At 36.1% G+C, this 27,162-nt stretch overlaps 1 protein-coding gene across 1 annotated transcript in view; it reads left to right on the top strand.

The window, feature by feature from the left end:
* ARHGAP42 (Rho GTPase activating protein 42) overlaps nucleotides 1-27,162 on the top strand; it is a 144,514-nt gene that overhangs the window by 80,843 nt on the left and 36,509 nt on the right. Inside the window, exons 5-7 of the mRNA XM_054654655.2 lie at nucleotides 14,109-14,210; nucleotides 18,594-18,704; nucleotides 25,096-25,200. Coding sequence (XP_054510630.1) covers nucleotides 14,109-14,210; nucleotides 18,594-18,704; nucleotides 25,096-25,200 — 318 coding nt within the window. The remainder of the gene's footprint in view (nucleotides 1-14,108; nucleotides 14,211-18,593; nucleotides 18,705-25,095; nucleotides 25,201-27,162) is intronic.

The following is a 27,162-nucleotide window of genomic DNA, read 5'->3' as shown; positions in this document are numbered from 1 at the left end:
GAATGGTCTGAAGCTGAATCAGGGGAGGTTTAGACTGGCTATTTATAAAAGGTTTCACTAGAGGGTGGTTGGGCACTAGAACAAGCTCCCCAGGGAAGAGGTCATAGCACCAGCCTGTGTGAAATCAAGAAGCGTTTGTACAATGCTTTCGGGCACATGGTGTGACTCTTGGGGATGGTCTTGCGCAGAGCCAGGAGCTGGACTTGATGATCCTTTTGGGTCCCTTCCAATTTAGCATATTCTGTGATTTTGTGATTCTGTGGATGGTGCAAACTCCACAGGATAGCTGATAGTAATGTCACATTTCTAGAGCTGTCACTTCACAATTAATTTGCATCATAATATCTTATGGACAAACATTTAAAGGGATTGGGTATAGAAGCACAAGATTGGTATGCCTTTAGCATTAGCAATATTAGCAGTAACTAGAGATCCAAGCAGCTGTTAGGTGTTGGACTCTGTCTTCTCATCGGACTTTATACATTTTAGTACCCTATTAAGCTGTGTTTCCAAATTTTATGGAAGAAAAATATTATTAGATAGTTGTGTTACCAACATACAAAACAGGAAATTATATTAGGTACCACTGTCAGATTTTGCTGGGGGTAAAGATGATGTGAGAGAGCACTTAAAAGTGATGTCTGGGCTTTTTTTCTTTTTTTTTAATGAAACACCAGATAAAATTCAGTTGCAGATAAATACAACCAAACCCCACCCTCCCAAGGGAAAAAAGGGGAAAATGGTATAAATTATGAGAATCACCATTTTATTTTAATAATAAAACCTTGTAAACTAATTTGTGTAATTAATAAGTTTACAAGATTTTTTGCTACCATGATGAATATTCTCTAAATGTTTTTACATAGAGAATGCAAATATTTAATTTTTTCTTCAAAACTATAATGAGTTTAGGCAAAAATATGGTCTCAGAAATCAAAAAGAATACGGAAGATAAAATATATCCTGTTGACGTTACAAAGCTATATTTTAAATACAAGGACCGTATAAACCCAAGAGTGCAAAGTTCAAGTGTTTTTGGAATAACACAAGAATAACATTAAAGACCACTTCTTCACATGCACTTCAAAAACCTGAAGGTACCCAACAAATTTGAGAAACATTCCCCATAAAACATTAGTGTTTGTAATCTAATCAGCAATATACAAATCTACATCACTTGCTCTTCTTGATTTATACTACTTGCTCTTCTGTTTTTATTGCACATATTTCAGTTATTCCTTTTCTGTACACACTCAGTTTAAATAAAGCTGAGTTCTCTCCAGAGACTACACAAACCCAACTTTGCATTGGACAGCCTGTTGATTTACTCCATCTGAGTTTAAAAAATTGACCTCTCCAATTATTGTAGCAAGGCGAGCAGAAGCCGGGTGAGGTAACTGGGAAAGGATTCCAGGCACGAAGCCTTTTGCCTTATTTGGTCAATGTGGTTTGCGAGGCCCCAGCTGGTAACGCTGGTGAGCTCATTGTGTGATGTGTTATGGACAATAAAGCCAAACCTTCCTCTTTCTTTTTATCCATTGAGTACAGTATTTGGCAATATTTGTTCCAATGTTCATTGACCTTTAATACAACTTAAATCAGATCAAAGACAACAGAAGCAATTTTGGTTTTAAGACTTAAAAGGAGAGGTTTGTGTCCTCCTTACAATTCCATCTGTTTGTTTCATAAAATAATTTGTTTTGGCCAGGAGGATTAGTTTTTATCATTATTTAATTTCATTCATTTATTCAAAGCAGTGAATTCCTTTCTACTTGGGAAACAAATCCATATTCACTGCTGGGATTAATTTTCCCACATCTTTGCTCACATCTATCTTCACATGTAGGCATGCAGGAGGTAGCACGTTCTCTCTGTGTTTAATTTGGATTGTCTAGAAATTGAGGAGCGTGAAACAAACAAAACTCCCATTTTTTAAGGTCTGTCAGAAAGCTGTCAAAGCAGCATTTTAGATAAGTATCTAAGATGGTTAGAAATACCAGAATGCCCATTTGGTGCATCAGTTTCCTCAGTATCCGCTGAAATCATAGCACTTGTCGTCCTTTAACTGAGAAAAATAAGTGACCTTGCTGTAGTAGGTACTGCAGGAGGTGTTTCATTACAAGTGGTGTCTGTCACTCAAAGTTTGGTATTTGCATCCACTAGATTTGGTGTGTTTTAATGTCAGTCTGAACCATGGAGGGAGGGGGCCAGGAGAAGGAAGCACAAAGAGAGGACAGGCAAGGGGTATTATTGATGGCCAAATGTTTTGAGTTAAAATGCAACAGTTTCTCAAAAAGGGTTAGTACCAGTTACCTGATGTCTTCCTTGATAACTTATTCTGTAGGCAAGGAAATACAGGGGATCAAACCTATTTCTATTTCAGCCAGTCTTTTATAACACTCTACATGAGTCATTGTAATGTAGTTTAGATGGGGCTTAGTATGAGAAACCCAGTCTGTCAGAGGAACTAGCTCAATGCAAAAGGGCAGTGAGTTTTGTTTATGGGAGGGGCTGTGGTTAGAGAGAAGTCACCAGTTAGAAGATCCCGTGGGGCAATTTGAGATCAGTCTTGTTTTATTTTTAGTAATGACCAGGTAAAAAAAAACTGATGGTATTGCCATAGGTTGCTGCGATAGAGGAGGAGGGCTGGAGGATTTGTTATAAAGTGTAAGAATAAATAATTGAGCATGAGGAACTGAGGCTACTCAGTGGTCATGAGACAGCTGCATACCAAAAGATCTGCTGTACTGATGAATAACTCATGGCAATCTCTTTAGGTATTATAGGTTAATAGGCATCTATCTCTGGTAGATAGAGAAGCACAAATTTTCTCTAGCTTTTTGTTTACTTACATAAATCCCCAAGTTTTGGTTAAAGTTTCTGAACTGTGAAAGTTGTAAATTGCACTAGTAAATACATTTCATTCCAAGATTTTGGTCCTAGAACACTTTCATTTGAGAAATAATCCCATATATGTTGTCTAATCTGATATTTTACTTGCATTATCAAATGCAAGAAATGAGAAATCAGAACTTGCATTTAATGAAAATGTTTAATATTAAATTATTTTTTAAATAGATCAAATGTATTTCCCTTATTTATTCAAATAAAGGTAGGGAAATATCAAGCAGTGAAAGACCTATTTTTTGCCATGCATAAAATAATTGTCATGCCAGTATGATTAGCCGTTGCTTCTTCTACACTTGTGTATGTGAAATATTTGGGAAGTTTCAAAAACATTAATGAAGAGCCCTCTATGCATACATTTCATCTAAGCAAGTCTTACTTTCTCCTGTGCAGAGCCAAACTATTAAACTGGAAGACAACACTGGCTGAGCAGCTGGACCCAGAGTCTTTTTGAAGTGACTGGTCTTCTTGGGACAGCTCATGCAAATGAAACAAAATTATTTTCTCACTGCAGTGTGCTTCAATTCAATTACTGTTTCATTCAAAGTTGACAAGTTTTTAGGAAGTTAACAGAAAAACAAACAAAAGAAAGACAATAATCCTAAAAGCTTATTTCAATTTTAGCGTATTCTTTTAAAAGATGAGAGTGAAAATTCAAATTTCGTAACTATAAGATTGTGGACACAGTGATTAAAAACTGTTGGTTCAGTGTGTTGACTGCAGGTGTTTGGGAGGAAAACAGTTAATGTTATGTGCATAATCAGTTTTAATAAATTCTGTTAAATGCAGCCTTTCTGTTATGAGTGTGATTAACTGGCTCACTGACTAAAACCAGTTTTTGAAGCTTCGTTTTTTTCCTGCAGTTTAATAAGATTCTAATTTGCATCATAAAGAAAACAGATATAAATTAAGGATAAATAAATTAGTCCCCTGTAGTAAATTGGAAAATAATTTACTATTCTGCCATAGCATTTAAGAATTAAGGCTTAGGATAAATGTGTAAATTGGTGGAATTGTTTAAGTGAGCACGCAGTGTACCTTTCTTAGCAAAAAGAACCATTTATTTTTTAAAATCTACAGCTAGTAAAGCAAAAAAAATTAAAAACTTAGGTAGTGTTAGCCTTTTTACTGAAAGAGGACAAAAGAATATAAAAATGCAAGAAAACTTTGACATCTTCTAAATGAATAAAGGCTTTTTTTCTTGCTAATCTGCTGCAGCCTACTGTGGTATGTGTCACAGGAAGGACTCAGGAAGGTTGCATCCTTACCCTGCACAGCTGCTAGAATCCTGCTGGACTCCTGAGCTGTGATCAAAAGTATGAACAAAGACATTGACTTTCAAACTTAATTTCCAGCTCACAGGGGAACTAAACTTCTTAGTGGGTGTTTGAGGGAATGGAGGATTTGGCAAACACAGTGCAGTAGCTCTACTCACCTGTTAAGTTCTTTCTAGCCTTGCTCTTGGCCGCAGCCTGGACAAGATCATGTTCCCACACCTGAAAAGCAGGTCTCAAGGTTGTTGATGAGACTTTAAAAGTCTCAAGAAGGATTATGAGAAATACAGGAAGTAGCCAATTGCCCAGGCACAGAGCAGGACAGGACTTAAAAAAGCAGAGTTTGGTGTTCTGCTCCCTGCACAAGGTGTCAATCTTCATTCACCAGCTCAAAGGCACCTAGTCCCTGCTCTTCCTCCCCTTGTTCAAAATTAGACTCCATCCTGAGTTTTAACATCCTTTATCAAACCAAATTCATTATGTTTTGACTAAGGCAGCTGCCTTCTCTTAGCCTACAGGGATTACTTCAGAATTGTGCTTGTGGGTGTTGTATAGTGCCACAGCGGTACTGAAATGCTTAAGTCACGAGGTCTTATACATGGGTATGAATTCATCTGTTAATCTTACTCTGTTACATGTTGGGGTTTTTCTTTAGCAGTTTGGGGGAAAATTAGGGTCTCTTTCTGCATTGCTTTCCTTTGTTTTGTGGTATTGTTAAGTTAACAGCATAAAAATAGATAGAGTTACAATTTGGGCATTGTTTGGACATTTCTCAGATGATGTGGGGTCTGTGGGTTTTTATTCCATATGAATGGTGGAGTTGCCTTTTTCCATTCTAAATAGAAAATCACTTGATCAGCTGTATTGCCATAGATTTCCCTTCATCCAGTATCTTGTCCTGTCTATGCAGCAGATTCTGCAGGGGCCTGGGAATATACAAATTTGAATCTCCTACTAATATAGCAACTTTGCTTTTGGTAAAGCAAACTCTGAAATAGCTCTGTTCCAAAGTGAAGTGGATGACTGTATCTGCGAAGTATCCTTTCTGTGCTGTAACAAAAATGGACATCATTACTTTAAACTTTATTGTGTCTTGGTAGATATGGGAGCATCAAGAGATCCATCTCTCCACCAAATAAAGCAGTTTTGTTATTTCAGGACCTGTCAGGTTATAGTAGCTACCACAGAACTATTTGTTCCTGTGGAGTTTGCCAAGAAGGGGTGGTCTCAGATTCTTGTCTTGATGAGAAGATTAAACACCCACCCTCAAGAAGTAATCTGAGAGCAATCGGTGAGCTTAGCAATGCCACTGGGGAGGCTTAACTTTTCACCCCAAAGTGATAGTTTGTGTTCTTTTATCAGTGTTGTAAAAAGGACTCTGAAAATAGATGCTTTCAAAACAAAACAAAATCAATTCTGACATTGACCTCAGACTGTTTCCTTTTTTTTTCCCCCAAAATATCTGTAAACAGCACAGTTTCCAGTTGTGTGTATTAATCTAAAATATTTCTCAAAGCACGCCTCAAGTTCTTCCTCAGGTCAGCACTGCAGTCCTGTTGCGATGACGTCGGAGCTGCCCTGGGACCATGAGCAGTGCTGAATGTGCTGCTGGCACATCACTGGGATCAGTGATGTTGGCTGATTGGTTGGCATAGTTGGGAGATTCCCAAAGAGGGTTTAAAAAAAGAAATTACTAGTTAACAAAAAGATATTTTTATCTGCAGCTTTTGAAATCAAGCAGTGAGTATGTGAAGTTTTAAGCTATTCTGTTGGAATTGCTTTGTTTGAATGACATTATGTTCTTTGCAGCTTTTTTCTTTATCTTTGCTCTCAGTGCAAAGATGTAACAAGATGTAACTCTTTTCTTTATCTTTGCAACAAAGCAAAGATGTTGCTAACTATGCAGATAAAGTGGCCTCTTCAAGAGCTCCTAAACAGCGTGGCTAGCTTTGTTTTTGAAATCATTTGAAGTCACAAGCTTTTGTACAGGAACAAACCTCTTCCTGTTATGATAAAATATTTTAAACTTCAGAAAGCTATCCTAAAACTGATGCAGAGAAAAGAAAGTCAGTTTCTGATGTTCTAGGGGGCTTCTCCATTTTATTTAAGCAGTAACTTGATAATATCCTAAGTAAGCTATTCCAGCAAAAATACTTCATATTTAGTAGACAGTAAAGCAATAAAATGAGATTATGTGTGTAGACTTACTAGTCCTGCTTCTTGGGCAGGGATTTTGAAGATTCCCAGACACAGAGCAGCTACTCCTGGAATCAGCAAATGCCAAATAAACTCAAGACAGCTCTGCAGTTGACTAACAGGGAGTCTAATATGTCCTGCTTTGTGACCTGACAGTACTGGCAGGTTTGCATGCATTTTCACAGCAATGCTGGGAACTTCTAATATTTTTGTTTCCATCTCAAGAGAGAATGTTTTGGAGAAAAACAAGTGACATCCTAAAAACACATTTTCTCATTTAATAGTATCTGCTTTTTAATTTGAAAACATCTGATAGAATTACATAGGGAATTATTAGGAAATTGATTCTCCTCTTCCAGGATACACTTTTGAAAGTACCTGATACTTGGATCTCTAAAGGCATTGCTGAGGGAAAAGAACATTTTCTTCAGAAGTTTATGAACCTGAAAGTAAATTATCTCTTGCAAGGTTATTCAGTATTTTACACAGATGTGAACTCCAGTTAAACTTAAATTAGTTTTGGCTTGTTTCAAGTATATTTCAGTTTTATGTATTCCTTACCTGATTTTAATTGAGGTTATTTTTATAACTGCCAGTTTCTAATATCTGTCTTCATAGCTTTAATGCTGCTAAACAGTCTTGTATTCCCAGTTTATTGCCTTGTTATACTTCATAGTTGCAATATGTTCTTTTTATTATAATTATTTGTGTCTTATACTATATTGTTTTCTGGATCATCATGGTTTGCATATGGTTGTTCTTTTTTAGTAAAGAAATGGTTTTAAGATTTATAGTCATTTGGACATTTAATTTTCTACATGATGCATTCTGCTTCAATTTGGAAGTGTTTTCACTAGCAGTTATGAGGAACATAAGACATAATTTATGAATATATTGACCCTATTTTATGTCAATCAACAAGGATTTCTTTATGAACTATGGTACAAATTTGCTTCACTTCATATTACTTGCTAATGATATATAAACCATGTCCTTAACTTTTCTGACTTTCTTATGGATTTGGGGAAACCCTGTAGCCTAACAGTACATTAAATTCTGTTTTGGAGGAGTAAGAGGAGGGAAGGAGTTTTATATCACCTTTTCACTTTTTCTTCTGGAAAAAAAGGCTTGTCACATCTTTCAACCTGATCTTGAACCCTTTGCATTCACATACCAAATCAAAATTTCTACCAAAAAGAATTCTTCCTATCCAGACATCTATTAAAATGCACCCTGTGGTCTCAGATGCCAGTGATAATTTCAATACTATCAAAGCAACCAAAACCCAGCAACTCACTAACTGCTTCCATGAGAAAGCTCAACAAAACCTTAGGCAATATAAAATGGAAGGTGAATTCACTATTTTCTCCTCAAAGCAGTTGTGAGACTCTGAGATTTTAAATTTTCCAAGAAGTCCATAGGATCTTAGCTCAAATCAATCTTTCCAAAACTAAGTTTAGTTTATTTTCTAGACTACTATTCTATTTTTGTTTGTCCTGCTACTTAGTAAGACATGGTCCCCAAACTCATATCTCCAAACAAAATCCCACTAAGTTTGTAAAAATAAAATTTTTTTTTTTTTGTTTCGGAGGTAATGAAAAAGATAGCTTTGAGAAAATATATTTGAAGTCTAACATTCTAGCAATGAACCTCTCCAGTCTGTTGTTGCAAAAATCAACATTTTTGCAGTTGTTGTCAAAGAGAAAGAAAAGGGATGTGGCTTTATTGATCTCCACAAAGTTCACTGTTACCTTCCAGGTCTTCAACTGTGTCTGACTTGATCTATACTCAAGTCTTACTGTTGTATTTATGTGCCAGTTTCTACCGTTCCTAAACCTCAGTTTGAGTTGGTGAAAAAAATATGTACCAGTTCTGGGTGATGGGAAGAAAGAAATCATCATGGCCAGGTTTCACAATGTTTACTTGCTTTCTAATTAAGGTATTCTCCTCTTTTCAAGGTACTGACTTCTTTTTTCCAAGTAGTTTCTTTGCAATGATTTCTGGTTTAATTTCTTTTCATGATCCTTTTAAAATAATTTCTTGCAAAACATGTTTATTTTATGGTTTCAACAGGGATAATGTTTTTGTGGGATTTTTTACGAATTAGCTTCTTAAAGTGTTAAATATTAATTTTGCAACAAACAAAGAGTTAAAAAATTTCTTTATGGACAGATACAAGATGTAGCTAATAGATAAATATAACACTAAAATGTTATATTGGCAGATACGGGACTAAAAAAAGGGAAGTGAATGATAAGGACAGCAGAGGTCTTTTCTGGAAAAATAAAGAGGAATAATTTATGTAATTATTCTGAAGATGCATATAACAGTTTTGACATTAAATACTACACACGAAGTAGTGGTAGACCATTATAAAAATACTAGATTTCTTGATATTTCCTGTGGAAAAGGAAAGTCAACTTTAAAATATAACAATGATTTATGCTTTATATCTAAAAATACAGCTAGTGGGTAAAATTTGTAGGAATCATGCCAATGATTTGTAGCATGTATATGGTTAGTTATGGCATGCAATCAGAATCTTTCTGAACAGGAGAAAAACTATCTGACTCACTTGAGTCAACTTTTTAATAAACTTCTCAGCAATTGATCTCTGGACTTCTCACAGCCATAAATATTTGTAAAACAAGAGGAATACAAGAACACCTTTTGACTTAAACTTCTAACTGGCATGCCTATAATTAGAAGTATCTCAAGCAAAATTTATTTCTGAAAGGATAATTTTTTGGAGGTTTTCTAATTAGTTTTGAAATAAAACTATGCAGGAAATCTGAGTGGAGAGAATAAAATCAGGAATTAAACCTGGATCTAGTATTACATGACTTAAGTCTCTCAAGAGGGTACTAGCAGTTAGTAAGGCTCCACTAAATGCTGTAAGGTGAGTGTGTGGTTAAGGGCTTTCCTAATGGAGTTCCTAGAAATCTGAAACATTTCAAACTGTAAATATTTTTGAACTGATATAAGGCTTGACACACCTGAGAACGGTTAAACAACTATACAGAGACATTTACAGTGTTTAAAATCTGCAGGACTTAGTCTAGACAAAAGGTGTTGATGACTTATATGACTGACTTTTATCAGTGTAAAACACACCAAGGATTAATATTATGTAATTTCTCTTTTTCTGTGCTTAGTTTTTTTATTGCACCCTCCCAGTTATCTCACACGGATTTGGGAGTTTTTATCATATGTTCTATCTGATATTTTGAAAGAAAAGGTTGATACTTTTCCAGAGCAAAGAGAAAGGATGAAGTTTACTGCAGGAAAGATGTGCAAGGATGAAAGAAAGCTGGAGTCTGAGGGGAATAAGAGGCAGTACAGAGATCAGGAATTAGCATCTTCCTTATGGCCACATGCCTTAAGCTTTGTGTCATGGCTGGTGCAGTCTGTTCTGGTAACAGTGCAGCACAAGCTTTCTTATCCAACCACATTTCTTCTCCTTGGGGTTTGATCCAATGTGGAATCTAGACAAAAGCAATCACATCTCCTAAACTTTGAGGAGATGTTTTTGCACGGAAACTTCCTTTGAAAGCCTCCTGGTATGTGGAAAAGTAGATTTCTCAGTCTTATGGGCACAGATTGCTGGGACCAGGATTCAGATAGTTTATTTGGGCAGGTGCTCTGTGTAAAGTGTTTTGAGGGCTGCAAAAGAACAGGCTAAAGCAGGAATAAGCTGAGTCTGTGACTCCACTTAGGATGAGCCTGTGTACTGTGAGTCACTGACTGAGTGTGTGAGACAAGAGCTATTTTGGCATAAACTGTTTATTCTCATCCAGAACATGAATCACCTGCTTCTGAGTGTATCTTTTTTTTGCTAATTTGTATTAAGTAAACAGTTTTCAGAGGCTTCAGTACATCCAAATATGTGGGTTTTACTGGCACAGTGGAGGACCTTCCAAGCAAAGGAAACTCACTCACCTGTTGGGGCCAGTATTTTTTATATTTTTCCCAGAAACATGTCTGAGTAATCACAGCAATGCCAGAAACACTATCCTGCTGCAAACTTATTCCCAGGAGTATCACTAGGTAAAGACACTAGTGCAGTCCAAATTGCCAAGAGATCTTTACTCGCATTTTATTTCTGTTAGTCTTTTTACTTTGTCAACTTCTACCTTTGAAGGAAGAAGGTCTTGTTTAAGTTAAAATCTGAAAAAGGAGGAAGAAGTTGATCTGATGTACTGTCTCTGAAAACACTGCACTTGGGCCAGAAGTTGTCCTGGTGACAGACAAGCTCCAATTTGTAGTTTTCTCTTTAACATAACTGGTATAAAAAACTGTGGAGGCTGAGAAGATCTGTGGCAGTGTAGAGGTGCAGTCTGGGAGAGAGCTGGCAGAAGACCATGAGAGCCTTCAAATTCCTTGTTTCCTTATGGATGATGCCATGGAGATGTTTATGAAGCTTCACATGAGATACAATATGTCTTAAAACCACAATTAGTTTATTTGAACTTGTTTTTTTCTTGTTCTTGGCAGGCAGGGGGGACTAATCTGTTTATATGTGATAATTTATTTTCTGTTTTTCTTTTATACGTATAAAGAGAGGATGTGATGCATTAATTCACAGGTTTTGGTATAGATCATAGCAGAAAATAAAAGCAATGGGAGCCACATTAGGTATATCAATAGTCCACTCTAGGCATTGACATGTATTTGGTGTGCTGTATTTCAGATGGCAAAGTCCTGTTCTCACCCCTTTTTCTTTGACTCTGACTGGGCAGCTTCACACTCTTTTCGAGCTCTTGTTAGTAAAAGTTATGTTAGTGTCACTATGAGCTCAAGTGGCTGGCCAGACTTAGGGTTACTCATTACTTATTGATCATCTTGTGATTGTTCTGAGACAAACAGTTCACAAGGCAAGATGAATACCTATGGTTCGTACCATAAATCTGTTAGGGGAGGAAGGAAGGAAGGAAGGAAGGAAGGAAGGAAGGAAGGAAGGAAGGAAGGAAGGAAGGAAGGAAGGAAGGAAGGAAGGAAGGAAGGAAGGAAGGAAGGAAGGAAGGAAGGAAGGAAGGAAGGAAGGAAGGAAGGAAGGAAGGAAGGAAGGAAGGAAGGAAGGAAAGGAAGGAAAGGAAGGAAAGGAAGGAAAGGAAGGAAAGGAAGGAAAGGAAGGAAAGGAAGGAAAGGAAGGAAAGGAAGGAAAGGAAGGAAAGGAAGGAAAGGAAGGAAAGGAAGAGCAGGCTGGGCTGGGTGATCCCAGTCTGAAATAAGTAATGCTGTAGGAGCTTTGCCCATGGCTCCTTGGCTCATTCCTTTGATCTGACATCTGAGACAGCAAACACAATATCGATTCCAAATGTACACTATCAGCACCCAGACCTCATTGTCCAAGGCTGTGTCAAGTTACCTTCTGAGGTAGGTGGTCTAGTGGACAGGCTATCCACCACTGAACTCCAGTAGCTTGTGACCAAAGGCTTAAATACTGCAATCAGGCAGACTCCTTTCCCACTTTACAATTACATGGGGAAAAAAAACACCTAAAAAGTAATTCTCTTGACATTTTTCATTGCATCAAGTTTGCCTTTAACTTGAGTATTTCCTGAAGTTGATGAATTTGACAGCTTTGTCACTTGGATTTTAAAATAATCTGATTCATATTTCTAGTCCAGCACATATCATTATCTCAGAAGATAAGACAGTATGTAACTAACTGCACCTTTCTTTCAGTGTTCAACTGAACTGAATTTCTGTTTGTGACCAAAGGTGCTGTTGAGATACACAGCACCTTTGATCATGCTGTTGAGATACACAAGTTGCTCTTGCTTCATCATGAAGACCTGGCACTTGAGGATTCCACCCTAAAACTGTGGCTGTGGAACTGACCTATGATTTCAGCCCCACAGAAGTTGATTTCTTGACTTACAAGTTATTTGCCACAACTCTGACCTTCTTCCTTCTCTCTTTTTAGAATGTGTTTGGGAAAGATTCTGGAAGATAATTCTTATAGCTTTTTTTCACTTGCTAAACAAAATACAAACTTTTATTTTTTCCTTTTTTGCCTTTTTGTCCTGGTATCTGCTTATCTGTAATTAAATATAAAAGGCATTAGTAGCTATTCTGTATTGTTATTTAATCTTTTGTTGGGTCAAATCCTTTATTTTCCTTCTGGTGTCTTTTGAAGATATCTCTGTTGTGAAGTAGTGTGAATATTAAATTGTGCATATTTTTCATACTAAATATATGTGAACTTTTTGCAGGATAGAAAATATATGATGTGTTTAACAATCTAATTACTGTTGTAAGCTTTAGTCACTGGAGCTAATCATTAAGTGGTTTGTTGTTGCAGCTGGTTGATAAGCTTTAATTCATGTTGTTAAAATCTTCCTCCTATTTCTTATTTCTCTGACTGACCTGACTTTCCCATAATATGACTAAGGAAAACAGGGTGGTGCTACAATGTGAGCCAGTTATTTGTTTTTGTATAAAAAAATTTCTAGAGAGAAGGAGGTCAGGGAGAGAAACACTACGGTTCTTAAAATGACCTGACGTTACTGCATGATGTCCAGTAATTGGTTTTTTTATCATTAATAGCTTTTGCACATGGGTAAGTAGGACTGCTTGTCTTGAAGCTTCTTTTGTTTTCTCAAAATATTCAAATTATTAATCATTAGGACTTCACTAAGATTATAAAAATCACTGGCAGAAAGTTGCTTTTTTTTTAGGGAATAAATAATTTTTAAATTAAAAATTATACATTTATTATTGATAATACCCTGATGGGATATCAACTTCAATCAGTTCTCCTATTTCTTGAAATTTGACACACCTTGAAGAATGGAAATGCTTTTGAGAAACCTATCTTTCTCTTAAATTTCAGTTTTAAATTTCAGAACAGCAGGTTTTAAAAGATTTGAAGTATGAATTATGATTTTGTTTGCCAAAACTAAGATGTTTCTTAATTTACTCAAAGTAGTAGCTCTTTTGTATTATGTATCAAAACAGTTTTACGGTAGAAATGTGAGGATTGGCTGCACATGATTGGAAAAACAAAGAGGAGTGGGAAAGGAAAAAGGCAGGATAACTTTTAAATGAGACAAGCTGAAACATTCAGACACATCAAAATATTATTGGAAACAGATTTTTGGACCAATTTCATTTTGCAACCACACATATGCTTTTCCATCATTTTAGGAGAGTGGGTGGAAAATAAGCGTATTAGTCTTAAATGCAAAGAATAGGACTATGTCTTTATCACATATTTTGTACTCATCTGTGTCCTCCACAGTGAGGGGTTTTTTTAGGGCTTTTTTGCTTGTTGGGTGTGGGTGAGGTGTTTGGAGTTTTTTGTTGTTTGTTTGTTAGGGTTTTTTTGTGATTTTGGTTGAGGTTTTTTGTTTGTTTGCTTGTTTTTTAAAACAGTGTGGCAGTTAGGTAGACTTAAAAAACTTGGGGAAGATTATTTTGTATTAATTGTCTGCTTAAAAATATACCACTTACATAAAATCTCATGTATGTCTACTATGGGAAACCATGCAAGTCTGTTGTATGGATTTGTTATTTATGGGAAAAATCCTGCTTACCATTGCTTTTAATAATTGAAGCAGTTCTCCTACTATCTTTAGTTCCACTTAAGAAGTCAACGCTAAAAATACTGGAACTAGCAAAAGTGGTTTAATAGTGAGGCATATCTTGGCACCTGTTATTTCTTTTAATTTAAGTTAGCTGTGATATTTAGTCAAATATTTCACTTGGGAATGCTTTGTTTTTCAGGATGGGAAGAAGAAGTTTGACAAGGAAAGTGAGAAATATTATTCCATCTTAGAGAAGCACTTAAATTTGTCAGCCAAGAAGAAAGAATCTCATTTGCAAGATGTAAGAACTGAATACACTCTTACCTAATTTCACATTTGCATAGAAATCATGATAACAAGCTGGTTCTCTTCAAGACATGCTGTATTTTATTTAACGTGAAATTGTGATGGTTTCTGGTCACGCTTGTGACTATAAATTCTTGACTGAGATGAAAACGACTCAAATAGGAGTTAAATATTTGAACAAAGCAATATTCTATGTTTGCAACTTTATGTATTTCAAGTTCAGCTAATGTTTATTGGTTGCAAGAATAGAATTATATTAGTACAATAAAAGTGTGAGTTTTATAAGCTATATGTGGAATACTGGAAAGCCAATTAATTTCTTCTCGGTTTGCTAGTTAATCTATTAACTGATGAAATTGCGCTTCTATTTCACATAAATTCTAATCCAGAAGACTGAACTGAGATCACTTTAATAATGCTCTTTTCTGCTTCCTTTTTTTCTCCTTTTCATCTTATTCTGAAATTGAGGCTCCTGAAATTTCCCCGAAATTGTATCTATAACTTCAGCTTTGAAGAGTCTGTATGGCTGATTCTTTCCTGTTTAAAAAAAAAACAAAAACAAAACACGAAGACTTCTGGTTTAACAGAAAGATTCCAGGGCTTTTTAGTATGCTGATAGAAATTAATATAACTTGTCTCTGAAGCAAATTACAATAAACCCAGCAATATTATATCAATGACACTTTGGGAATTGTGCCAAAAGTAGTTAAAAATCACTTTGATAAGATTACTGTTGTCATGGTGAATCTTAAATCATGGGGGTTAGTTTGCAGATGGAATTTTCACCAAAGGTGTGACCATCACTCAATCATATGTTGTAGGATTTTTTTTCATGTTTACCAATAATATTATAATTCAAATAAAATAAGGCTTAGAAATTAAAAATTTCTAATAATGTCTATATGGCTGAATTTCTGTTGCTGTCTATATAATAATCAGTCTAGATAAGAAGCTAGTTATGTAGGATTGGTTTATTGTTCCACTTGTATGTTAGAGCTTTCACTTTTCCCAAATATCTTAGGTATTGATAAAGAACCGGTTCTTGATGAAGAACCAGTTAGAGGCTAAACCCTAGCTTAAAAAAAGAGAAATTCTTACCAAACTGGGGAAAGTAAGCTTAAACACTAATTTGTTCTAGAATAGAAGCTAAATAAAATAAATAAAATATTTTACTCTTGAGACATGAGAATAATTACAGTCTAAAAGCAGCGACTGAAGTGCAAAGTACCAACTGTGAATCTAGTAAACTATGGTACAATAATAGTGGATTTGGCTCACAAGTATAAACTAATGGAAAACCAGAATAATTTTTTCCAGTGTGTCCTTAAGTGGCATATCTGGATTTAAAATCTTGTAGCTGAGGCTGAGGTTTCTGATTTCTAGATGCCTCCCTTGTAAAGAATAAAGAGCATAACTTGGCATTTCTGTCTTTAGCCATTTTCTGCCGCTGTAGATGTGCTGTATCAGCAGCATAGACCCACCGTAAGAGAAGGTACAATAGCAAATCAGTACCAAAATTGTCAACCTGGGAGACTTTTGGCCTCTGTCTATATTGGAAGTAAAAGTAGGCCAAGCCCTATTCCTGACCTGAAATTGCTTTGCATCCCGAGCGGTTTGGATGAGCCCCATTTATAGCCCGGATGTCCAGGATGGAGTTTGTTGGAGCAGCCCACAGCAGAGCAGGGCACGAGCAAAGAACCAAGCAGTGCTGGCAGCTGGGGCTTTGGTGCCCAGGGCAGGAGATGGGAAGTCCATGCCTCAAGCCAACATCATGTATTCAGGGAGGTGGAAATACCATTTTTTGACTGCTACATGGGAAAAATACTGTTTCCTTGAATTGATGAGGTTTCTTAATACCTCATCACATTATGTGGGTTAAAGAGTACTGGGGTGAGCAAAGATCTTGTACTCTGTTGGGTTCTTCTACATATCTCACTTGAGTCCAGTTGAGATCACTTAATTAGGTATCTGAAGTTTGATGGTTGAAACATATTCTGTAGAGAGTAGTTTGCATATATTCACCTAACTGAAATATGTTGGATATTTTAAGAGCCTGCAAGACTGCTGGTGCAGTTTACACAGGTGACTGGCTTTTTTCCTTTAGCATCAAAAAGCAGCTTCACAGTAGCATCTTTTCACTGCCTACAGAAGCCTACAATGGAGGAGAAAATGGGCATAATTGAGTGATGTGAGAAATCTAATGAACTTCTGATTTTATTTCTCTGAAATCTGTTCCAGAATCAGTCCCCAAGCTTATGTGAAGCTCTGGTATATATATTGAGGTGATAGCCTACATCAATGAAAATATTACTCACTATAACTATACATCACACAGGTAGAGACTCAAAATCATATCCATCAGATCTCCTTATTTTTTACATGCAGTTTGAACTCACAGAAAAGCATTAAACTTTCACCTTTGGAAATTTTAAGATCACTTCCGAAGCAGTTCTTACAAATCTGAATCCTTTGGTGTTAACACAAATTCATAAGCTTCTACAGAATATATGTTTGGGGAAATCTGATTTAGTCCCTTTCCCTGGTGGTGATTATGGCCCTAAACCATATTTGAGATGGCACTTGGTTGTTGTAAGTATCATTACAACTGCAACCTGCTTAAATGCTGTTCAGAGTAGGGATGGATTTAATTAGGTGTTTAAATACTTTTTCTGAGGCAAAGCCTAAAAGAGACAATTTCTAAAACTATGTTTCATTATTTATGTGCAATTAAATGAGAGAACTGAGATCTGTTTCAAGTGCTCATTGATGGCATTTGTGTGAGCAAGGCGTTGCTGGATCGCATCCCACAGTGGTCGCAACTGCTTCTGTTCAGTTATGTAGCACTGTCTTTGTGATAATTATTGTGAAATAAAGCTATTAACAGACTACCAGGGAAAACACTAGCCAAACACACTATATGAATGGCAAATGGCAGAGTTAATTTTAAGGTAAAGCAGTTCATTATTGGAATTTTGAGTGCTTGATTTCAGCTTCATATTATTAGTTTACTGATTTTTTTTTTAATAGACATAGGAAGGAGATGCTGGTACCGAATGATTTGAAACATATCCTTGAGGCCCATGTGTTGAAGCAGAGTTAGAACACTGGGCTAGGAAGGTGAATCAATATTGTTAAAATCCTGTACAGCCAAATCACAAGAGTAGCTTGTCCTTGAGTAGAGAAGCAATCTTAATTATATATGGTGCTATTGATGGCCAAATCCTGCCTGAAGGAAAACACTGACTTTTTGCTTTTTTACTGTTAAAAGTACTAAATCTCTTTTATGATGTGTTTTCTGGTTGATAAGTTTGTTGTCAAGGGAAGACAACATCACGCTTTCCCACTTTCCCTGCATTTGTTAATTTTAATGCCAGAATTAAACTAGAGAACATGCAGAAGTATCCTTCTGTATTTCAACTGACGTACATCAAAAACAGGTGATCTTATTCATGTTGTTAATCTGCTGTAGTATTTTGACCAAAGAGCAAAGTCTAACTAATACAGCCCAAAAGGGATTTGCATGAGAAAATGATTTGTTATGAGGAAGAATGAATTAGAATGGAATCTTCATGTCTTCTTTAAACATCATCTATGCGCTACACTGCTTGTCTGTTAGTTCCCTCTCCTGTGGCTTGTTCAAATTGAAGATAAAAGCCTATGACTCTTTATCAGCTGATAAAGTTAATTCTTTAGCTGTTTAGGCAGAAGACACTGTTCTGATACTGGATCTCCATGTTGGGTGGTATTAGTCAGGCATTTCTGACAAGTATTGCCTTGCAGTGCTGTCACTTGAAAATTAAAACTTGAAATATATTTGATTTATGAGGTTAGGGATTTAAATATGTTTACATTCCAAGAACGTGTGACTTATACTATAAAAAAATAAGTTGCAAGATGTCATTGTTAATGACAGCCTATTTAAGAAAGAAAATATGTTTTTGTGAAGGTATTTGAACCTGAGAAGTAGATACAATTTCAGTGCATATGATACCTAAATATTTCAATAGAAGTAATTATCTTTGTCCTTGATTCCTACAGTGCTCATTTCTATTTCCTTTTCTAAATTTACATATTCCAAGTACCTGCTGACACCTTTCTTTCTTTCCAGGCTCTCCTAAAAACTAGAATATTAAAGAGCAAAAAGAAAGAAGAAGCCAAAAAAGAGGAGTAAAAGGCATAGGCTGAAATGTGTAATGTTAGCTTTTTAAACTTGCATTTAGCTTTTTTGAGTAGGTATTCTAATTTTCAGACAGAAAACTGAACTCTATGAAACTTTTAAAATAATCTTATGGAAGATCTGTTTCTTAATGACATAACCCGTTTTTAAAGCAATAACAAGACCAAACTAATGTTGTTCATATTTAATTTTGTCTTTTAGGCAGATACACAGATTGACAGAGAACATCAGAACTTTTATGAAGCCTCATTAGAATATGTTTTTAAAATACAAGAAGTACAAGAGAAAAAGAAATTTGAATTTGTAGAACCTGTAAGTTTTATGTTTTATTTTCTTTAGAATGCATGTGTATAAAGCTGAAAATTGAATTTAAAATACCAATTTTTTTGCTCCCTTTTTAAGTTTTGAATGCAGGTTCTTTGTATACAGACAGACATTAAGATCTTGGCTTGGGCACTTTCCATGTTTATTGAAGGATTATGTAAGAGTTTAGTATCTACTGTGAAGTGAAATGTCTGATGACTTGAAGTGTGTGTAACATTTTAATGGGACATCATGTAATGTTGTGTCTGTGCAACACATAATCGATGTTTCCTAATACCATGATTTAATGGCTTAAATTTTGAGCCAGTTTTTAATTTAAATATTCTGGGTAGGCAGTATACACAGACATTGTTCTGAGTTACACATGAAGTAAAGTGAAAAATCATTTTTTCTGTGGGATAGGTAAGTTCATCTTATTGTTGGCAGAGTCATTTGCCTTTAGTTTACTTTGCCCATAAAGGAATGCATGTGTTGACGTGCCATTAAAAAGATAAAGTTGTGTTTCAGTGTCCATATTTAAGTCTGGGATTTCCTTCTGGACTGTGTTTCCGTCCCCCACTCCTAACTCCCTATTGTGTCAGTCAGGTCCAAAAGCAGCTTCATGACATGCTAGCATATTTCTGTGGCCTGGTAGCAGTGTTACTACTGTTCATGTCATACAGACAGGGCTGGCTTGCCAGTTGCCTGATGTAGTTTGTACCTCTAGCCCCTGACAGAAAACTTCCAGTGCCATGTGTCCCTTCCCATTAAGCACACTAGGCACACTGAGCACAGCAGAGTCCTGGTTGTCAGAGAGGAGCATAACAAGTGTAACTTTTCTCCACACCATCTCCCAGCTTCCTTGTAACTACTCTTCACTGCAAGCAAGCAGCACTCTTCACTGTGAAATGGGTTGAATTACATCTCTAACACCCTGTGTCACCAAGGAGAGCTTCTCAGATGCCTTCTTTCCATGAGATGAGAGTATTGTATACTGAATGTTTGACATTGATGCAAACTAATGAACCTGGATTCAGCAAGCAGTACTTTCAGAAATCCTATCTTTATAGCATACAGCTGCCAAATCTTAGAGACTAAAACTTTGCTCGGATTCCTAAATAAGGACATTTTTCTACCTGTCACAGATTAATCCAGAGTGTGTGTCTCTGTCTCCTTCTGCAAAACTCTCACATCCTGGAAAAATCTAGCAATCTTGACCTAGCTCTGACCCTAGTGTAGAAGACTTTATGCTCCTTTAATGTAATAGAAACTTTCTGTATTGAAAAGACCTTGTACATTGGAAAATATTGTGCAACTGCACAATAGTTAAAATAGGTAAAATTTACTTTGAAATGTATCTATTTCCATACTGTCTCAGATGAGTAGGCATTCCAGCCCAGTATGGCATACTTAATTGTCCAGGGGAAGGTACAGAAAATACTCTGGTGACTGGGTAATGATAGGCCTTGCAGGTAATGTCTTCTGACTTTGTGTGTGAATTTATTTACAATCAATCTGGATATAGACTGAGCTTACATTATAATATCAGTTATAAAATTTTGAATCCTCAAAACTGAATTCTTTTTTGTAGTCTCTTGCATACAACGTGCTGAATTAAGAACATTTTCTAAAACCCATAAGGCATGTGCCTTATGTGAAAAAGTAAATTAAAATACAGATCAGCAATACCATGGTTATAGAAAAAACCAAACAAAACAAATCAAAAACACCCAAAGACTTCAAAATAGGCTTTCTAAAATTCATGCTTATGTAAGAAATGTTGGAAATATGAGCATGTGCTCCTAGATGAAAGGTCTAGATTAGGAGAAAGCCTAACACTTTAAAATCAGGTATCAAAAGAATTGTCATATTATTAATTTTCCTCTGTGTGCTCTGTGAATGTGCATATGGCAGATGATGCCTGGTGGTGTGTCCATATGGACATTCCTCCTCAGGAGCTCTGGTGGTCGTGAGACATTCTCGTGTATGTGCTGCCTGTGCCTCTGAGTTATCAGCACAGTGTCACGTCCTCAAATAATTCTCAGTCTGACATCTTGCTAACAGACTCGCTGAAGGAAAGTTTAACAAAATAAATCTGTTAGTGCAATGAAGGAGGAAATTGTGATGCCCATGCAAAAGAAGGATAAGTTTGGGATGTGGGAGTAGAACTTGAAAATCAAATGATCTGTTAAACATCCTTTCAAGACCTTTAGTTTTTCTATGCCAAAGGATGAAGACAGTCTGAGAACCAGAGTGGGAGAAGTAACCTAGCAAAAATTGCCAGGTGGGTTACAGCTAGGACAGTGGGAGTCAGTAAAAGCAGAGTGTGTTATTTCCTGGATATCAGGAAAGATTTTAAGGTACAGATGCTACTGACTCATACAGTGAATAGAAGATTATAATATTTAGAGTAGATTTTTGCAGCTGCTTCTCAGGCCCTGGATTTCTCTTTGTTCTCTGCATCTTGATCTAAGTGGTTGTTAATGTGTACGAGTGTGAGTAACTGGCATATTCCTATTTGCAATCCTCCTAAATCTTGATTTTTCCAAGAAAAAAAAACCTCAGGTTTTCATATAGATAATGAATTTAAACTTTTTCTGAAGGACAAATTAGTGTTCAAATTTAGAGCTGGATAAACAATAAAGCAAATTAAGTGACAATAATCTGTCTTGCTAGCTTTTCTCTTGTGATCCCTAGGAAGCTAGTGCAAGCCAACAGAGCTTTCTGAGGATGTTATGCTTGTAAAACAATTCAAACACCTTCCTAAAGTTCTGCTTTGTCCTTTGGTGATGCCAGGACTTCCTTGTCCTGTAGAAATCAGGGCACAAAGTTCATAAGCAGTAACCTATCTGAAATGTGAGGGGTGGTCAGTTAAATGTTTATTTAAAGAGAAGAAAAAAAGAACAGCCAACTGGAAAAAACTGCCTGTAATTGCATGCATTTCTATGAGACTTCATAGTGGACATTAAATTTAAGTTTCCCTTTCTTGCATTTTCTACATTATTAACTATGTTCACTTTAATCTGAAGAATAAGTGCTATCTTCTTATAAATAAAATGAAAACAGGGAGACAGGGACTTCTGGCTGATGTGCTGCAGGCCAAAGGTTAAATTCCTCCCCTATCCGAAACCTAAGTACAATCTTCTTCCTGTGAGAATGAAACGACCAGGCAGTCTTGAGGTCAGCAGCTCTACATAAAAATAAATAGAGTCTCAAGAAGTAGTTGGATTTTGTTTCGGATTCTCTGTTGAAATCCTTGTGGCACTGGTGTGATGAGTAGCTTTGTGTTATGGAGTTCAGACCTCAGTCTTTACTGATGTGAATGATTAGGCACTCAGAATGAGATAACGATAAAACACTTATTAAAATAAAAAATTGTTGATATGAAAGCATCAGACATTGTTTGTGATGTTTGATGAAATAACCTACCTCTTAACGTGTGAATACCACCTCAAAATGCATTCTGGAAATTTTCTTAGAAAAGAAAAGGGGCTGATTTTCTATTCTTGTTTTTAATATTTTTTGCTCTATTTAATATTAATATCTTTAAAGTTATGAGCCTGCCTTTAGCAGCAGTGCTTCTTCAAATGCCAGCAAAAAGAAAATCCCGCTATAAGTATGAGCCTAGGGCAAAAGACCATGGCTTTAAATCTCTTCCATACAATGCTATGGCTGTACCTGTTCTAATGGAAGTGATTTTGAAGATGCCCTAGCAGCACAGGCCCATTGGGCACAGGGCATATTCTGCATTCCTGTTTTTCCATTGCTAGTGACATGTACATTGAAGTGAATGCCATCCTCAGTGTCATATCAGCACACAGCTTAAAAATGCTGATCTAGGACTTGCATAATACTTTTATTCCTGTTTTTCTGAGTTCTCAAAGAGTGTTTAACCAGGAAAGCCTCAAGGCCAGATCCTCTGTAATGCACAACTGCCAGAATACCTGTGAACTACTTTAACTAAAATTAATTCAGATTTTTGTCCGACTTTTGGGTTGGTTTTTTTGGGTTGGGTTTTTGGGGTTTTTTTTTGTTGGTTTTTTTTTTTTTTTGCTACTGTTGTATTTTTGCTTTCAGATAAATTCAGCTTTGCTGCCATCTTGTGTTAAATATTTTCCTTGGTATTTCTCACTGTACTCTGCAAAAGTGTTTCATGTGATGTAAAATGTTTTCCTTCAAGTATTAAAGCTGAAATTTATACAATTTATTCTCCTGAAATGTTCTTTAAACTGAGCTCTAAAAGTCAGGCATAAGCTGACGTACTGAAAGTTTGTTCCACAAAGTTTCTTTATTGTAATTTTGGTGTGCATTAGTGTGGTGATTTGGCTACAGTTTTGCCAAGTGTGACTCCTGCACTAGGGGTGGGTTTAGCAGCAGGCTCCTGCTCGCAGGCTGTGTTAATTCGCACATTCTTTTGACTGGACCAAGTCAAAGTAAGCACAGGAGTAGTTGCCCTGTGACATCTGAAGGAATTGTAGCTGGGGGCACTGATGAGTAACTGAGTCTAGAGTGTAAGAACAGGCTTCACATAACTGGAGCCAAAGCAGAGCTTTAGTTATAATTTGCATATTTTGTACTTTATTCATAAAAAGGAAGATTAATTTTCTTTCTTTTCCTATAAGTAGTTATTTCCAGAATTACAGAATTAGAATTATAGTCAAGAATTACAGAAAATTATAGAGCTCTTTCTGTCTGTTTGCACAATTGGAGGTTTTTAATATAAACTATTGTACTTGGACCTTCCTCAGAAACACTTGAATAATCAGTTTAATAATAATAATTTCAGGGTCCAGTCCTTAGCTGAGATAATAATTTCGGCTGGACAGATGAATCATGTTAAGGTGAGATTGATTTACACAAGATATGGAGCCCTCTTCTTGAGATTGCATTGCCTTCATTGTTTGATGGTGGAATATGGTTCAGGAATTCACACCCAGCATAGAGGCCCACACAAAAACTTGCTTTTTGTGTCCAAAGATCATCTCAGTTCTTCAGGCTCCATGACTGGCTTACTGGGCAGCTGTGGGCTTGCACCATCTCTGCCTGAGGCCAGGCTTTCCTCTGCTCCTGCAATAGCAGTAAAAACCAAGGGCAGAGTCCTTCTCCCAGCCATACCTTATATTTGTGTCTGAACTGATGGTCTGTTCACCTCCAACTGCTTTAACTTACTAATGCAGCAAAAGAGCAGGCAGGTAAATGGGCTCTCAGTAGTCTCCTAGAGAGTAATGGGAGAGAGGAGGCAGAACAATTTTGCTACAATTCTTCAGGTAGGGCTGAGAGTAAATTTAAAGAAAATATATGCACAGTAAAAACTACATCTTTACACTATTCCACTTAGAGTAATCTATGGTACTGGTAGCACAAAGCAAACACTTTAAATATGAACGATGGCATTTCTGTTGCCTGAGTCTAGACTACTTCAGTAGTCAATGAAGAGAGATATATGTTTCAATTGGATCATTCATTCCATCCTGAGAGAGAAGTCTGAAAAAGGGAAAAGAATTATGCTCTGGAATACCTGTGGTTCTCTACTGAGTCAGACAGCCTGGAGAGCCAGTTAGTTAGCCCAGATGATAATGGTGTAATATACTAATGCAAATATTTTTTATTGTTAAAAATTTCTGTTATTGTAAATCCAAATTAATTTCTCTCTTTTTTTTTTCTGTTTTCTTTAACTTTTTTTGGTAAGCTAAATTATATAGACCAAGAAAGCAGTCTATGATAAGAAATTAAATGCTTGTAATTTAACAGCAGGTAGGGTGACTTATAGCAATGTCAAAACTCTTAAAATTTAAAGCAGAATCAGTTATAGAAGGCTTTTAAAACTAAGAGATGGCAGGAATGCATTAATTCAAGAGCTGAAATCTAGTGGCCCCTTTTACTACTTGAGCATTGTTTCAAAGCAAACTTTAAAAGAATTCTTCAGCTGGGTACATGCAGACTGTGGTGGTTCTGTTGGAGTTAATCACAGACATACCAGATAGAGTTTGCATTTTTTTCAGAGCAGGAAGAAATAGTCCGGGTTTCTTGTGTTGTGCTAACCTATCCAAAACATATTTTCTAGAGTCTCATTTGTGGAAAATAGGTCGTAGACCAAGCAATTACTGTGAAGAAAGTGAAAGAATATTTTGAAGTAAAAACACTTGAATTTTGACATTTTAAACTTGGAAAATGCACACCAGCAAAGACTCCAGCTGAAATACTGGACAAAATTACTAAGATAGTGAATTAAATTATTATGGAAATTAAAACTTCATGACACAAAAGCAGGTGTAGCATTTCCTTTTTCTTAAGATCTCATCATGGATTTCTTCTCAGCAAAACTTTGCTTTTGCATGTAAAAGCACACAGTGTTCCCGGAGTTAAAAATGTATAATGCTTCTCAATTTTACCTTTTCAGCTCTTGGCCTTTCTTCAAGGATTATTTACATTTTACCATGAAGGATATGAACTGGCTCAGGAGTTTGCACCATACAAGCAGCAACTGCAGTTCAATTTGCAAAATGTAAGGATGATTTGTATTTACATAATTTAACTTTTTAATTTGCTAACTTCGGTTTAGGATATTAAAGTAGATTTATAGCACTTTATTGAAATTCTAAATCTTGCAATGTTTTAGTAAGCTGAAATCAAATTCATATACAGATAGGTAAAATTGTTTTTATAAGGCTAATGTAATTAAGATTCCTGACAACAACTTTGGATAGTAAATTTGTGATTTCCAAATCAAAACTTTGGGAGCAAGAACGAGAAAAACAGGACCACAGCCAAGCTTTTATTAGGAAACATAGCGGTCCAGATAGGTTTAAACTTGTATAAAGCTTTCTTGAGAATGAGGCCTGTCTTCTGGACTAAGTGGAGGTACCAAAAATGCTCCAGCTGATACAGAATTGTACAGTTTGTCCTGCTGTCTGCTAACTTCCCGCTGTATATAAAGCAATCTTGGGAAGCCATTCTCTGGCTGTTCTCTATACCATTGCAGAATAGGTGAGACCCTCCTCCATGGTGAGCAGCTCTCATGAGCATTAATTTTCACCAGAAGAGAGAATCTCTTTTTGTGTAGAAAGTTGCACTCAACTGAGCAGATGAATCTTTTTCTGTAAATTGGTCTGAATTTGGTAGTCAGAGCCATACAGGATCCCATTTTGGGCACAAACTGCCCAAAAAATTTTATAGCTATCAGAGATCACTAAAATGTGTTTAATCAACATACTTTTCCACTCATCATAACTGCTTTATACAAGTGTATACTTGTTTCAGTGTGTAATTCAGATAGTACACTTCCAAGGATATACAAATAAGTAGGTACAAAATATACTTACAAATAAGTAAGTACACACTTTGCTTTTAAGGAAAGTTTAAACACTCTGCTTTTGAGGCAAAAAGTGAACTTCAACATGTCAGTACTGGAAAAACCCCACATATTTCCTGAAAAGTAACATCAAAGTCCAGAATTTCTTTTAAAGTTAAGTCCACTTCATTCTTTCAAGAAAAGACACATACCACAAATTTTTGTAGTTCCATCTTCCCTTTTGCATCTCTTGTTCCTATATATAGATCCCATTTTAAATACTGCTTGAGGAAATAAGGCTAAACTTCCTAGATGATTATTCTTTTCCTTTTGGATCAAAGTGCAAATGGTCTCTGTAGAGCATCCCAGTCACTTGTCCTTACCAATTTTGTGTTTTTCACATTTTTTGCTACTAAAATGCTTTCAGATAAAGACACAAGGGGTCAGTGTTGTTGCACAGCAGTTTCACTGAAAGAGTGAAAAATGTGCTTCAGTCCAGAGATTTACTTTACTTATTTTAATATGGCAAGGTCTGAGTGGAGCAGGAGCTCACAGCACAGATCAAAACTGGCATTGTAAGTAATCATATGTTTCCTCTACACTTGTCTACAGAGGCAAAATTATTAAAGGACTTTTTTCAATTTCAATGTTAATTAAGAAATATTTATATTTAATGTTTTCTAACTATTATATCAGCACAACTTGAAGTTGTAAATAGATTACAGAAGTAGAGGGAGATGTGAAGTTAGGTAGAAGAATGATTTTTTTTTTTTTTTTAAATTATATATCAGAAAACATACACATGAAGATACAGTGGGCATCAGTACATCACTGACTCCTGTTACACAGCAGTATAAATTCTGGCTCCAGATCTAGATCCACAGTTTCACACAGCCAGCTGTGTTCTCTACGTACTTGTCATTGAGAGTATCATCCAAAATCAGATTGAAGTGAAATAATTTATACAGGTAAAGACAAACAGAGGACAGGAAGAAGTGCATTCAGCCTCTCTGTAGCTGTCAAAAGTACTCCTCTCCATTGCATTGTGTATTCAGGTTTTGAAGAATAGTTTATCTGAACTGCTGTTGCTGTTCTTAAAAATGTTCTACAGGTTAGAGCAGGAGCAGTAACAGCTGTAGAAGAGTAGTAGCAGACCAGCAGCTCTTAACAGGTCAC

Source organism: Agelaius phoeniceus, chromosome 2, assembly GCF_051311805.1.
Source record: "Agelaius phoeniceus isolate bAgePho1 chromosome 2, bAgePho1.hap1, whole genome shotgun sequence".
Classification (NCBI taxonomy): Eukaryota; Metazoa; Chordata; class Aves; order Passeriformes; family Icteridae; genus Agelaius; species Agelaius phoeniceus.
Note: the sequence above shows the minus strand (reverse complement) of the source record. Positions and strands in the feature narration are given on the sequence as shown.